A 15225-nucleotide genomic window follows, 5' to 3' on the forward strand; every position below is an offset into this window, starting at 1 on the left:
CCTCGGGCCGCGTGCGTTGAGCATGTGGTGGAAATTAGTGTTCCTTCACCTTGTGAGAAATCCAAAGTAGTTTAAGCATGGTTGACCCACAACACTTTATTATAGTAACAAGTTTACAAGTAATCAACCAAGCGCTAAATACAAACGAGTCATGAAAACATTCAGCTGATTGAGCAGAATCCCTGAGCCTTCTCTCAAGACTGTCAGAAATACACTAGCGTTCAAAAGTTTGGGGTCACTTAGAAATGTCTTTATTTTTCAAAGAAAAGCACTGTTTTTTCAATAAAGATAACATTAATCAAAAATACACACTATACATTGTTAATGTGGTAAATGACTATTCTAGGTGGAAACGTCTGATTTCTAATGAAATATCTCCATTGGTGTATAGAGGCCCATTTCCATCAACTATCACTCCAGTGTTCTAATGGTACATTGTGTTTGCTAATCGCCTTAGAAGACTAATGTCTGATTAGAAAACCCTTGTGCAATTATGTTAGCACAGCTGAAAACAGTTATGCTGGTGATATAAGCTAGACAACTGGCCTTCCTTTGAGCTTGAAGTTTGAAGAACAAAATTAATACTTCAAATATTAATCATTATTTCTAACCTTGTCAATATCTTGACTATATTTTCTATTCAATTTTCAAATCATTTGATAAATAAAAGTGAGTTTTCATGGAAGACACGAAATTGTCTGGATGACCCCAAACTTTTGAACGGTAGGGTATCTGCTGCCTTCCTGGTTAAATCGCCTCCTCTTTATACACCGCGTAGAGATGCAAACATTCCAGAGTCCCTCTGTTTTCTGATCAAAGAGGAAGTTGACCATTTGGGTTTGGCCATAAACATCAAGTCATTGGTTTGTGACCTTTTCACGTAACCCAGCAGGATTAGATTACCCCCCCATAAACATTCCAGGAGAGAGAACTTCTCAACACATTTTTCCTCACGCGCTGATCTCTAATCAAACGAATGCTGGGATGCTCATTTATTAGTTCATCCCCTGTACAGCAGCCACCTCCTCTTCGTCGCTATCATCCTCTGCCTTTCTTCTTTCTTTTCTATAATCCTTATTAGCTTTTTTTAGGCCTAAATGATGTCACTAAAGTAAAGTGCTTTACAAATAATTAAATGATAATGAAAGCCAGTTTAAGGTAATTCCAACAACACTGTTACTCTTTAAGACCAGTGACACAGGTGTTTTGCTTTTTTGTTTTACATATCCTCTGATCTGGTAGATTGAGATTCTCAATGCTGACGCACACCTTGCTTATTTGTGAGTTGTTTTATGTATAGTACTGTATACTTTGTATTCTGCTGGCTTTCCCAGGGGGCATTGTTTCAGACTCATCACATTGTAACCACGTTTAGTTTTAATCAACTTTGTTTTTGCTCTTAAGAGGTATCCAAGAGGGATTGTTTTCGTGTCACGCGTCGCAGATTCATTTGTTCAAATGAGCAGCGCCGGGAAGAAAAGAAATCCTCACATCCACTGCAGACCCACAGCCTCCTCGTTCTGATTCGATGCCAAGGAAAGCTAAATATGTTTATATTGGATGAATGGACTCACTGATCTTTACACCTTTTTCGAAGCAGAAACAACAAATTCTCCACAGTGACATCAAGGGAAATTAAGGGCTAATCACACCATGTTCCGGGCTTCAATCAATTTATTCGCCTCATCGCCTCTCTCTCCCTCTCTAATAGCGTGGACCTGGTGCATGCCCAGCTGCATGTGTGTGAGGGCCGCAGCCTGCCAGAACTGGGCCTCAAGCAGGAAAATATCCGGGTGAACGGCTGCGCGATCCAGTGCAGAGTGACGACCGAGGACCCGGCCAGAGGCTTCCAGCCAGACACCGGGAGGATTGAGGTAGGCGTCATCGTGCAGACACACTTCCCCTCCTGACACGCCGCTCACAGAGTCTGGAGAAAGTCTGCAGGCGGACATGATTCCTCAAGTCTACAAGTAGTTTCGAAGTCCAGTTTGATTTGAAGTGTGACGAAAGAGACTACTCGCAGTGATCGAGCCGTGATTCCTTTTATAGAGTTTTGTTTTTATTGCCGCGTCATGCCAAACGTGCAGCCCTGTGGTTTTGGGATTACAGGTCAATGCTCCACGTCAAACATTCAGACTGCAACAAGAATGTGATCGGGCATAGCTGAAGGCAAGCACATGGACAACGCCGAGTAGACACGCGTATAACTGCTTTTGTAAGTGATTAGCCAATCAATCGATTTCCAATTTAACTTCTAAGCATTGTGAAACCACATGCTCGGATCCCTTTGGTCCCCTCAGTGAGCTGGTGCATGGAACACATTCTTGACCCACGCTTCCTCCAGACTGAGGTCCTGTCCAGTTTCAGAGTGGTACTATGCCACATTAAGCTCTTAACCCTCCTGTTACCTTTATATTTACTGACAAATTTAACCTCGGGGGTCAATTTGACCCCAGCAATTAAAACCTCCAGAAAAATATTAGAATTAATATTGTTTCCCAAGTTTAAGTGTGAGGTACTTTATGTTTGTTTGTTGACTACCTAAATAGCCCTTTAAATATATAAAAAAGTTGATATTTCTTATATGTTTGACACAGTGAAAAACAGCCTGGGGTCAAATTGACCCCAAAGAACACCGACATTAAACATTGAATGGGGTCAAATTGACCCTAAAGGTAACAGGAGGGTTAAGACAACGTCATCGCTCTTCTAATCATGTACAATGTGTCTCAAAGTCTTCCTGTCCTCTTCCCAGTGACATGTATGCTCTGTGCAGCATACAGACGTGTGTGACGGGCCTCCAGAGCTCGGTTCTGTTCGGTTGCCTATCAGACCCTCACAACCAGGAGAAACGTTCTCGAAGCAAAGGGTTGATTCTCTGCGGTATTTATAGTTCTATCGTCTCCTTCCATTCAGGGTTATAACAAAGAAATCCTCATGGTAATGAGAGATAACAGAAAGTCCTCGTCCCACCATGTGTTCACAGCTGCAGAGATCACGCTGTGCTTGAATTATAGGTCTGTCACATTGTCCCATACAGTAGCTTTCATGGCTGTAATTATAAACGCACATTTCCATTTGAGCTCTGCGAGTGGGCCGACGTGATTTCCCCGTGTTCATTCTGTATGTGTGACCAGATGAGTGTGTTCCTCTTTATCTGTGGGCTGTGTATGTGAGGGCCAACGCCCGACGAGGTGCCCATTGTCGAGAAGTAATCGGCAACTTGCCAAAGAACATAGAAGTTAAGACCCCCTTTTTATTTATTCTTTGCAACCAAAATCTAAAGTTTCTCTGGTAGCCTGAGGGTTAATACCCAATGTGTTTAACCACAAGACAAGCTCGCTATCAGCCATGTCCTTTTGCCCCAATTAATATCAAGAGTTTATGATAATAGTATCGAGGGGACTGTAAATATGATAGATAATATCAGTGAGTTAAAATGGGCAGTGTAACTTCTCGCAGTTTATAAATAATACATTATTAGTACATGTATTTATTTCCCATGTAATGCTCAGTAACTGAGAATGGTGACGACAAATCAGGAATGAATGGACACCCTGGAGCCGCTCAACATTCAGTATTCACCCTCACGAGGGCATTTATTTGTATAGAGTTTATAGATCTGTCCATCTTGTAAACGCTTCGTCTGGTGGGATTCGGCGTGTCCGTGTGAGGACCAGGGGTTTCCTCTCGCAGCGCTCACTCAGGAGAGGACACAAACGTCCTCATACGAGTGCTCTGTGTGTCCACACGTCTCATTGCGTCTCTTTAAGTCTCTCTTCCGTCGATGAGCTCCGATCCCTGGATGTTGGATCCTTTTGCCCTTTACCTCGGAGCCTCCTCGGTCCTCTTGCTTTATTCCCCTCCTCTCATCCGCCATTCTGCTCCTCCTTAAAGGTGTTTCTTTTTGCGCACTCTCTTTAAGCTTTTTTTTCGTCAGAGTGCTTGACAAATACTTAAACGGTAATGAAAGCCAGTTTGAAACGACACAATTGGCACTAAAACAAGGGTAAATGAGAGCGTAGAGGTCATTTATCCGAAAGAAAACAAATCAAGACGTGTGCTCAATATATTGTGGAGAGATAATGATAATTTTGACCTCGGCAGAGCGCAGTGCGTAAAAAGCCTTGGGGCTCGGCGGCTATGGCTGAGTTATGTTTGGTCCGGAGCCGAGGCTCTGATGAATGTTGGAGGATTCTGCTTGAGGGGAAGAAAAAAAGTGAAATTAATTCTTTAACAGTGCAGATGCGATGAAAGAAAAAGCCAACGAAGAAACACAACATTGTTTTGCACACACCGTCAGAAATCTGCAATGAACAAGCAGCCCAGGGAAGCTGATATTATACAACTTCACTGCAATTGGCAATCGATAAATTTTCAAAGAGACCCTTTGGTTTTCATGCCTTTTCCCACCTTATGGCTTGTGATGGATGCCGTGAATAGAATACGGCCATTGCTGCCAGGCGACGATGCTGTTGGAGTCCTTGGCTGTGATTGGATTCGAGGTGCACCGGCGGCTTTTCCAATCAAACAAATCATCTGTCTCTCGGTTCTGAGCGAGGGAGGGAAACAAATGGTTCTGTTGTGCACACAGATTCATTCCATTTGCATTTGACTTCATTAATTGATCCCCCAGGGCATAGTTATTTTAGTTCATTAACCCCATTATGTGACTTGGTGATCAGACCAAATGTTTTATTTGAACATTAACCTGATGAATGGACCACATTTCGGGGGGGGGGGGGCATTATTAGTCCATGTGAAAATAGCTGCTGGCGCTGTATACTCCTTTATGAACAAATATGAGCGGAGCTGCAGTGGAATAGCTTGTGACTTTTCTATTTAAAGGGCTTTACGCCGTGTTTTCACCCCATATTTCCTCACTTCAGCTCCGCTAGCATCACTCGATTCTTCCCTCCCAACTATACCGTTCATATTCAAATAATGTACTTTCTCCCCCTCTTCCACACGTTCCCATCTCACTCTCCTTTCTCAATCATCTCATCCCATCTCTCTTCCCCACCTCCCCTCTTTTTCTCTGCCCTCCCACGCTCTTTAGCCGCGCAGCTGAGCTATGAAACGTGTCAGCAGAGCGACAGCCCCCCCCCCCCTCCTCCCTCCTCACGCCATTAGCATGCAATATGAATGAAGCAAAACACAATCTACACGGAAAAGCCGGGAGGGGAAAAAAGGCGCACCGAGGGCCAGATGAATACATTATTACCCGAGGGCCGCGGCTGAGCGACGCAGTAAAAGGTGAGCGGCGGGACAGTCGTCAAGCGTCGGACTTCTGGTCACTCGAGGTGCAACTTTGATGATTTACTTTGACGACTGGAGGCGGAGTCGATCCTGATTCATCAGACCGCAGCGGGGCGCCCACGTGTGAGGCAAGGCGGCTGCACTCTGAGGGATGCTGCGGTCGGCCATCCTGCACATGTAGAGCGTCGAAAGCATTTCCATCGTCTGGTAGAAATGAAAGCAGCAGCAGCAGAGATGATAAACGGGGTCTTGAGGTGAGAACAATGGAGGGAGGAGTGGAAGAGCTCCAGGGAGAGGAACAGGCTTCAGACTGATGGACGAAACGGAAGCAAAGATCCAATGAGGCCTTGTCGTCCATCTCTTTGACTTTATTCATGGACATGGATAAAGAGAACAGGCATATAAGAGCTTTTTAATCCCTCTATTTCCATTATCTTCTTTTAATGGAGCTTCCAAAGCAGGTATAAGAAAGGGAGACGGAGAGCAACGGGAGCAAACTAGGCCGGATGAATTGAGTGCGCCGAAGAGAAGTGGAGCGTATTATTAAAAACAACCATGACTCGGCAGTTATTTAAAGGTCTAATCCACATTGCGGTGGTCTTCATCAGCAACGCGGAGTTTGCTCCGTTGTCATATTTCGGGAAGCCATTTTTATTCGTAAAAAAAATAGAAAACCACATTATGTACACAGCTTTGCACGTTGTTGAGTATTAGACCAGAACTCAGGGAGGCGGGGGATGAATTAAAAATCCCTCCCTCCATTTATCTCAATGAGGCCACACCATTGGCACAGTTATGGTGCCGACATGGAGGGTTGTAAAGTAATACCGCATTGTTTTCTAAATCACTGCGAGGTGTTTGGCATCTGAACGGCTCGTAATGGAATTATTACTCAACTCCGTTTCCTGACTGTGTTTCATCTTCCCTCCAGTACAGAACCTGAACGCACCCCAACCGACACAACCCTGGCACGCCCAGTCAGCGCTGCCCCCCCCCCCCCCCCCCCCGTGTGGCGGACAGATCTGTCTGCCAACGAATAACAGATGCGCCGTAGTTAAAAAACTTTGCATCAATAATGGGCCACCAGAACAATCACAGGCACAGGATTCTTTCAATTCAATTCAGTTTATTTCGTATAGCCCATTACCACAAATTACAAATGTGTCTCTTTACACACACGACATCCCTGTCCCCGGACCTCACATCGGATCAGGAAAAACTCCCAAGAAATCTCTGTAAATTCTCACATTAATCACAGGTTCATACAAGACTGTGAAGCAGGATGGAAGAGTAGTTTTTAATTGGCAGCTCCTTGAGTGAAAGCTTCGCTGCTGCTGTGGGAGCAAAACACAGTCTGGTAAAACACTGGAGGAAGATGGCGTAACCACAATGGAATATGTCGACTCGTAAATAACTAGTATTTTGTTATCGCGCCACAGCTGTGAATGAAAAGCACATTTAAGCCTTTGCTAATCTGTCTGCATTTTCCTTTAAAGAGAACAAACCTCTTTTGCTTTAATTCCTTTTGGTGTCGCGACCGCATGTCGGTGAAACTCTGATTAACGAGACGTCGACGCTTCGGCGTGTGAGCGCGGCTGGGTACATGTTTCGGTAAAGGAGCAGGGGTCCATCGAGGGAAAGCAATAAGACGGAGGTGTGGAGCAAGGGAGGACAAGGGAGAAGGGGATGAGGAGTGATGGATGCCATAGCAGAAGGGCGGCGGCGGCCCTGTCGACGGGACGACAGCGAGGGATGGACTACGTGCTTCAAGCAAGCAGGGGAGGAGAGGTGGGGGAGTATTAAAGCGGCACCTTGACATTTTGTATTTTTGATCTATTTGTCTTCGGCAGACACTCATCGCATTCAGTGCATCCGCCAACCTCTCGGCGCGTAAGCGCTGTGATCAGTTTGGCTTGTCGGGGTGTGAAGCGGATTCCAACGAGCACCGGCGGAAAAGCCTTTTCACTCCCGCGCAGCGATAAGTGGACGATAAAGACAATTTACCGAAGCCCAAAATCACGTTACCCCTGTAAAGTAAAGAGAGAGAAATATGGCTTTTGTTGTACGCTGCAGGAATCAACAAAACACACGGGCAGTGTGATAGTCGTGCTATATGGAAGTAAAGGGAAGGAGGAAGACGATTCGTCTTTGTCTTTAACTGAGACCAGTGATCTCACTTTGGTCTTCTGCTGATCCGTCCATCAATCTCTTTTCACATTTCCATCTGTCCGTCTCCTCTTTTCCTATCCATCCTACGAAACCTCTCCTTTTTCCTCTCCAAAGCCACTGGTGCCCTTTCCGCCTCACGTCTCATTTTTCAAACACCTTACTTCCAGATATTTCTCTCCATCCACCCGTCCCTTCATTGATCTCGTCCTCTCTGCGTCTTTCAACATTCCCATCATGTCTCCTTTCATCTTCCTCACCTTATTTATGTTTCTTCCCCACTCTTTCTCTCCTGGGTCAGTTCATTTTCACGTCTCCTGACTTCCTGAACGTTTGAAATTCCACAATCAACAACTTAATTATTTATCCACAATTGAAGAAAAAAAATGTCCCCCTGTATCAGTGACCACCCAAACCAAATGTGTTTCCATGACTGTATTCAACTTCTTGGCTGGTTTGTAAAAAACAAAAGCTAGTGTTGTGCATGAACCCCCCCCACCCACCTTTAAAAAAAATCTGAACCAAATGAACCGCGCTACAGCAGTCTACGCACACTAAAACTTGTGACGTGTGACAAATAGGAAGAAATGAGAAATCTAGAATTTAGAGATCATGTGGGTCACACACAGACACACACACACATGCACACATGCCACCTTGTTAACTCTGCTAACACCCAGGACCCCTGACCAGGTGTTTGAACACCAGAACCTGCGGGTGCACACGCACACACTGTGGTACCGGGTGTCATTTCCAAATAAATCACCTTTTGACCTTGAGGGGTCATGCATGGAGAACACTTGCAACATGAGCTGACTTACTCCAGCTGTGTGTGTGTGTGTGTGTGTGTGTAACTGTGCGTTTCCATCCTGGTGTGTGTTTTTTTTCTTCTCTTCTTTTCCCACATAATCTCCGGTCAAATATCATCTATTTTCTGAGTGCGATACAATGTTCCCCGCTGCCCCTCATCGCCATGGTAATTATAGGCTCAAATTAACCCAATATTTTATGGAGTGACATTTCTATTCCTCCCTCCCCTCCATTAGTGCCCCCTCCACGCAGTTCTCCGCTCATGCATTCGGTGGCGTTGTCCAATTACTGCTTCACCTTCTTTCCCTCTGATGCCTCGCCGTCACGCCCCCGCTCCCCGTGTGCAGTCCTGTCATTTGCATTTATCAAAACAGCCAGACAAAAATCAATACCAATAATATATCCTGCTGCACAGAAGTCGTTGCTAATACAATGGAGTCAGAAACGTTTTAATCCCACATGTCTGGCATTGGAAAGTGCTGAGGGATGTTTGTTGTTTGAGGTTTTTGGCTTCTTGTCTCGATGTGCACACATGGGTCAATACAGCCACTTGTCCACGCTGTTCCTGCAGATCAACCAGGTGCTGAAACGTTAAATCCATCGTCATTCAAAGACTAAAGCGTATTGAATGTGGGGGAAACATGCACGGCCACACTCTGAAACGCCCGGCCAGACGCGTCGCGAAGGAAATCCGGAAACTGTCCCAGACGATCCACGGAATAGATTTCTGGGATCATTTATTTGACTCCATCTTCATTCACTTACAGTGATATAGATCTCCCAATTACGAGAGTCGTAACGGCTACCTGTTTTTTCTTCTTCTCTCTTTTCATAATTGAGTTCAATTTACATCATTTCTGCAGAAATGAGTCTGTTGCCAAATGAATCGTGAACGGATGGCTGCATCTCACGGGTTATTATTGAATAGAAAAGCCAAATGGAGCAAATTAGTTTCCTGATTTTCAAGCAGAACTCCAACACTCAGACGTCATTGTTTGAGAGGAAAGAGAAGTTTGAGAATGAAGCACGAATACAAATGAAAAGCAGCGAGAGAGTCGTATTCTAACCCAGCTTAGTCCGAGCTCTGTGACTTAGTCCCGACATGTAGCACTGGGACTTCAGATGATCACCGTAATCCCTTCAACCTAATAACTGGTGACATTATGTAACGGGTAGAAGCCATTTCTCTTGGATATGTGCAACAGGAGCGTGACGGTAAACATCTTCTTCTTTATTTTGAGCTTATTTACCGTGACGCTGCTCTCCCTTCACATAATTGGAGTTGGCGTTTTATTTAGGTCACATTTGAAGAACAAACCGTTTTTTCTTTCAACGTGCGTATTTTGTCGAGTATTTTGGTTGCAAACCGTCACCGTTGTAACTTCAGTGCTCATGAGTAACATCCTGAAGGTCGTTTCCACTTCCATACGTCCTCTACTTTAAGCCCACACAGTGTGTGTGTGTGTGGGCTGAACTTTACATCCAGGTGTCCAGAACATGCATGTGCGCATACGTGTGTGTGTGTGTCCATAATTGAATGTCCCCGCTGTCGACGCGCCTCCTCCAGTTTAATATTCCCGTCATTTCTGTTGTTTTTCCACATCCGATCCCCTCCTCCATCTCCTCCTCATTTATCATTCCTCCTTCTGTTTTCACTCTGTCTGTTCGCTTGCCATCTCCTTCCCATCTCACCTCTTCCATTTCATACTTTGCGCCTCTCTTTCTGGTTATTCTTCGCTCTTTTCTCCCTCTGTCATTCCTCTCCTCCCCCTTGTGTACCCTCTGTCGCGTTGCGCTCCTCCCTCTGCTCCGTTAGTTGATTTGTTTTCGGGGCTTCATATTTCTTGCCACGTCTCCTTCCACCCTGTTCTCCTCGTTGTCCCCTTCCTATTCTCTCCCCCCTCCTCGACTCCTGCCTCTCTTGTTCTTTCTGCTTTTCTTTTTCCTTTTCTCTCTCTCTCTCGCCGCTCTCTCGTGTTGCTGATTTGTTTTTGCGGGTCTCCCTTCACTTTCTGCTTTCTCCCCCCTCATCTAATTTTAACCCTCTTGTTCTGTCCTTTTCTTTCTCGGTGCCCCTCTCCTCTTCATTTATTTGTACATCCCCTATTGTCTTCCCTTCTTACATCCTTCACCCCTCTTTCTTCTGTGGCTCTCCATGGAAATCTTCTTCTTATTTGTCACTTCTTAGTCCACTTCTCCTCCCTGCTGCCCCTCCCTAACTTGTTTATTTTAAAATCGCATTCCTTCCTTCTCTTCCTCCTCCTTATTTTTCACCTGGTCCCCTGTTTCCTCTTTTCACAATATGCCTCCTTCTTTCCTTTGCTAACACTGTCTTATTTGTCTGTCTCTCTCTCTCCCTTCCAAACCCCTTGATGTCATTTCCTCCATGGTTTTGTCTCCCTCCTCCCTCTTTTCCATCCATCCCTCTCTCTATCTAAAGCATCTCTCTCTGTCTGGCAGAGTATCTCCAGGGTTCATGTTTGTATTTTTCTCTTCATTCTGTAATTATTTTCTTTTTCTCCAGTTGTTTGCTTACCAATCTTCCATGTGTTTATCTGTGTGTGTGTGTGTGTGTGTGTGTGTGTATTATGCAGGAATAAATGCCCAAATGTGTTAACATTAGACTACTGTATGCCTATATGAGTGATTCCCCATGTCTGCAGTGTCTGTCAGTTTTAATCTGGTCCCTTGTACATTACTGAAGGTGACTCACCATTTTTTTGCGCACAGTGTGCAAAATGTCTGTGCTTATTTTAGGAACAATTATCTTGTGTGTGCGCGTGCATGTACGTGTGCGCCCCCAAAAATGGCTGTCAGGAAGGAGCAACTGGATCCCGCATTCAATCCAGCATGTTCTTAAAATGATCTCATTTTCTGCAGTTGTTTTTCTCAAAGTAAAAATAAACATTTAAACCCAGATGTGCCTCTTTCTCAGGGCAAAGCTGTGTTTTTGACAACCGTTTCAAGTCCTACCTGATAAATTACAAAGTCATGCTGCAGTGTTTTATATGGCTGGCCTAATTTAGATGAAATTAAATCATCTCTCTATGAGACGAACCTGAACTTAGAAAGTAGAAACATATTCTTTCAGTTTTCAGGAACATAGTTTATTGGCTCTAATTAAAAATGTCATTTTACTGCATTATGTTGTGTATCACACTCCTTCAAAGGCTTTTCAACATAAAGGGAGAGAGAGAAGTTCAACATGGACTGTAGTCGTTCTCCGTATCAAATGAGCATTGCTTTCAGAACAAGAGGAATCCTTAGGGAAGGCTTTACTGTTATTAATGTTTTTTTGTCAAATTAAATACTGTCGGATACTTCTGTAAAATCCCAACACAGAATAGCACCCCTTGCCAAATGTGGCACGGCGGTACTTTGTCCCAGTAAACCAAGCGAGTTGGCTCCTTTCAAGTCGTCCCTCCTGACGTGGATTTTACCATCTCCGACCCTCCGTTGCCAAGGCAACGCAGGAAGAAAGCCCAATCGCGAGATGAATCTGACCTCATCTTCTTCGGCAAAGTCATCACTTTTAATTGTTACCCGTGATTGGTCAGCTGGACTGTCAGACAAGCGGTCTTCTGCATGTTAACAACCAGGAGGACCTCCTGGCCTATTCTCACTGCGACCATTGTAAAAAGTCTGAGCTATTAATATGACGGCGTATTATCATGCGGGAGGCGTCCTCTGTCGGCGGTTCTTTCCAGGACGCGACAGGAGAACCTCCGTGAATGAGTTGAGTGAACAGTTTGACCTGTCGAAGCAGGAATCCTGACCCAACCTCCTCCTAATCTCCTTCTCTGAGCATCATCTGTCCTGCAGGCGTTTTGTGTCAACCTTGCCGTCTCTCCTACATCTACATCTTCATCACCCGCTCTTCTTCGCCACCGTGCACATTTCCATTGTCTCCCCCTCCTGACCGCCGCGTTTCCTCGACGGCTTTCCCCGCTCATCTTTATTCCAGCTCTCATCTGGTTCATTTTACACTTTCTTTTTGGGGAGTTGGGAGAGGGCATCTCTTTTCATCTCATCTCTCCCTCTGTTTATTTTTTTTATTTCTTTGCTTTTTGACTCGCAGAGTATGTCTAAGAGGTTTCAGCGCGCTCGTCCTACATAGCCACAAACAGTAAAATGAAGAGCCCTCTGAAGAGTGAAGGCAGAGATGAAAGGAAAGGCCAGACAGACATGGGGAGAGAGAGGTAGAGAGGTGGAGAGAGAGGTAGAGAGAGGGGTAGAGAGGTGGAGAGAGAGGTAGAGAGGTGGAGAGAGAGAGGTGGAGAGAGAGAGGTGGAGAGAGAGAGGTCGAGAGAGGTAGAGAGAGAGAGGTAGAGGTAGAGAGAGAGGTAGGTAGAGGTAGAGAGAGAGGTCGAGAGAGGTAGAGAGGTTGAGAGAGAGGTAGGTAGAGGTAGAGAGAGAGAGGTAGAGGTAGAGAGAGAGAGGTAGAGAGAGGTAGAGGTAGAGAGGTAGAGAGAGATAGAGGTAGAGAGAGAGAGAGATAGAGAGAGAGAGGTAGAGGTAGAGAGAGGTAGAGAGAGGTAGAGGTAGAGGGGTAGAGGTAGAGGGGTAGAGAGAGAGAGAGGTAGAGAGAGAGAGGTAGAGAGAGAGGTAGAGAGCAAGGTAGAGAGAGAGAGAGGTAGAGAGAGAGAGAGAGAGAGAGAGGTAGAGAGAGAGAGAGGTAGAGAGAGAGAGAGAGAGAGACACACACACACATGGTAGCGTGTCAGTGTGTGTCGAGTTCTGTCACACGTGCACTTCCGACCTGACGGGGTGTTTGCATTTGTGTGTCTGTGGGCATTCGCGAGTGAATTCTTCTGTTGCCGATGTGCAGCTCTCCGTCCAGGTTTGGTCACATGTCACATTTGGTGTGTGACAGTTGGCTCGCACTATAGAGAGACGCTCCTCCACCCGCCCCGAGATATCGTCTGTTTTTCGATGCAACACCCGCAGGAGAAGGAAACCAATCGGAAAGGATACGGAGAGCGAGGGACGAGGAGGAGGAAGCAGTTGCAGCGAGTATTTGGACAGAGGAAAGAGGGACACGTGTTACTCTGAGAAGCAAATTTGACTCTGGGGTGGTGACAGGGGGGTAAACATAAGCAGCACATGGGGGAGGGGGGTGGGCGACAGGTGGAGGGAAGAAGGGGGATCAGGGGTTTTGGTGAACCCTTTATTAAGGAGAGAACTAAAGGAGTCTGTCCTTTTTGATCATTTTCTTATTTCATTGTGGTGAAACGACATGCAGAGATAGACGAAAAAAGATGCAACAAAACAGACACAGTCGACCACAGCAATGGTTCTACGTGTGCTACGTGTTTTCACTTCCTGTTCCGGAGAGCCGAGTAACGGAGTGATTCAAAAGCAAATCAATTACAAAAAGATGTGCTTATGTTAAAGGTTTTACAAGAAGCTGACTTGATCTCTTCAGAGGAAAATGAAATAAATGTAGCCGAGAGTATGAACATCTGATGGAATTAAATAAACTGAAGAACGGATGAAGGAAATTGGAAAGTGAGCGGGCCGCTGCTGCATATTAATTTCGACGCCGTCAGTCTCGGCTCCTGGACTCGACGACAACCACCAATCTTTTATTGGTGTCGAATTTTGAGCGGGCATAAAAGCAGCAGCCGGGGATTTCGGGTAGGAATACAGCCACTACTTTCACGGCTGGGTAAAAAAAAAAACAGTAACAAAATTAGCGGGGAACATTATCAATCGAGGGATAATTGGATCTTGACTAAAGCCGTCTAATCCATACGCGCCGTATAAAAGCCTGTGACATTTAATGAGATGTACAGCAGACCCAGCTGTGTGCTCGTCTCACTCGAGTGTGTGAGGCGTATCTGTGTGTGTTATGCCTCGGCTCTCTGCGCTCACAGAACCATCGATCACGCGTTTATAATGTCAGATCCGTAATGAACTCACCTGTTGACACCAGATGGATGGAAGCTCGAAAATCAATTAGCGTTCCCGCCCATCGGTTGACTGACGAAATATGAGGTCCCTCCAAACACATGTTTGAATAGCTTTCACGTTTACACGGCATCACACTTTGTTTTCATTATCCAGTCAAATAACGGTTGAACTTAGTGCTCGATTAAGTGGGGAGAGTATTGAAGTTTCAAGTTCGCCCGACAGCCTGCGAACGAGACCGGAATTCATCCCCGAAATCGAAACGTCGTCGTCATCCTGAACAAACGGCTCCATGTTTTTTTTTTGGGCTGCAGCCCGACGGCGGCACCATTTGTATCCCATCTCCATATCGTGCCCATTAGCTCCCTTTCACATTCGCGTCTCTGCCTTTCCCGGCCTGCTCCCCGCCTCGCTTCCGGCTCAGACAGGTATTTTCCACGATTGCAAATCCACGTGAAAAAGAATAGAATGCATTGCAGCAGCTTCACAGCTAAACAGGCATCGAACTCGTAAATAACTTGACAGAAGTTGTTGTTTCGTTAGTTGATACGACCAAATCATTTGTGAGTGAAAATAAAGGAATTAAAGGACTTTAACTGTGCAAACGGGCGAACGTGGCTTCATCCGAGTCAAGATGGTCAAAGACTGAAACGGGCAAAGACAGGTACATCTTTATTATTAACACACAACAGGTGAACAACTCTCATTGGCTAGTTGGTCATTCAAGGTTTTCAAATGTATTGGTGTAGATCCAAAGGTGGGAGTGAGGAACAACACATATCTTGTCATGTTTATAATTATTCAACAAAATTATTTTGTTATCAGGTGTCACAACAAGGCATGAATTCAAAACAAGTTTCATTCCAGGATATGAATATCCATCTTCGGGGCTCAGTCCGGCTTGCAGCCCGCCCTGCACGAACAAGGCGGGTCTCTGAATCACTCATGATCCCCCTCCCTGCACCTCTCCCCACTATATATAGCCTCTTTGAAACCAGCTCAGCGGGGGGGACGAGCACCTCAGCAGTGGCATTATACTTCAATACAATTTCCTTTGACCTTTGCTTTATTATGGGGAAG

At 45.4% G+C, this 15225-nt stretch overlaps 1 protein-coding gene across 1 annotated transcript in view; it reads left to right on the top strand.

Moving 5' to 3' along the window:
- The window catches only part of pcxb (pyruvate carboxylase b), a 243198-nt gene that overhangs the window by 72783 nt on the left and 155190 nt on the right, over positions 1-15225 (top strand). Inside the window, exon 11 of the mRNA XM_056442436.1 lies at positions 1712-1874. Within this exon, the coding sequence (XP_056298411.1) occupies positions 1712-1874 (163 nt within the window). The remainder of the gene's footprint in view (positions 1-1711; positions 1875-15225) is intronic.

The sequence above is a fragment of the Pseudoliparis swirei genome, chromosome 21 (genome assembly GCF_029220125.1).
Source record: "Pseudoliparis swirei isolate HS2019 ecotype Mariana Trench chromosome 21, NWPU_hadal_v1, whole genome shotgun sequence".
Classification (NCBI taxonomy): Eukaryota; Metazoa; Chordata; class Actinopteri; order Perciformes; family Liparidae; genus Pseudoliparis; species Pseudoliparis swirei.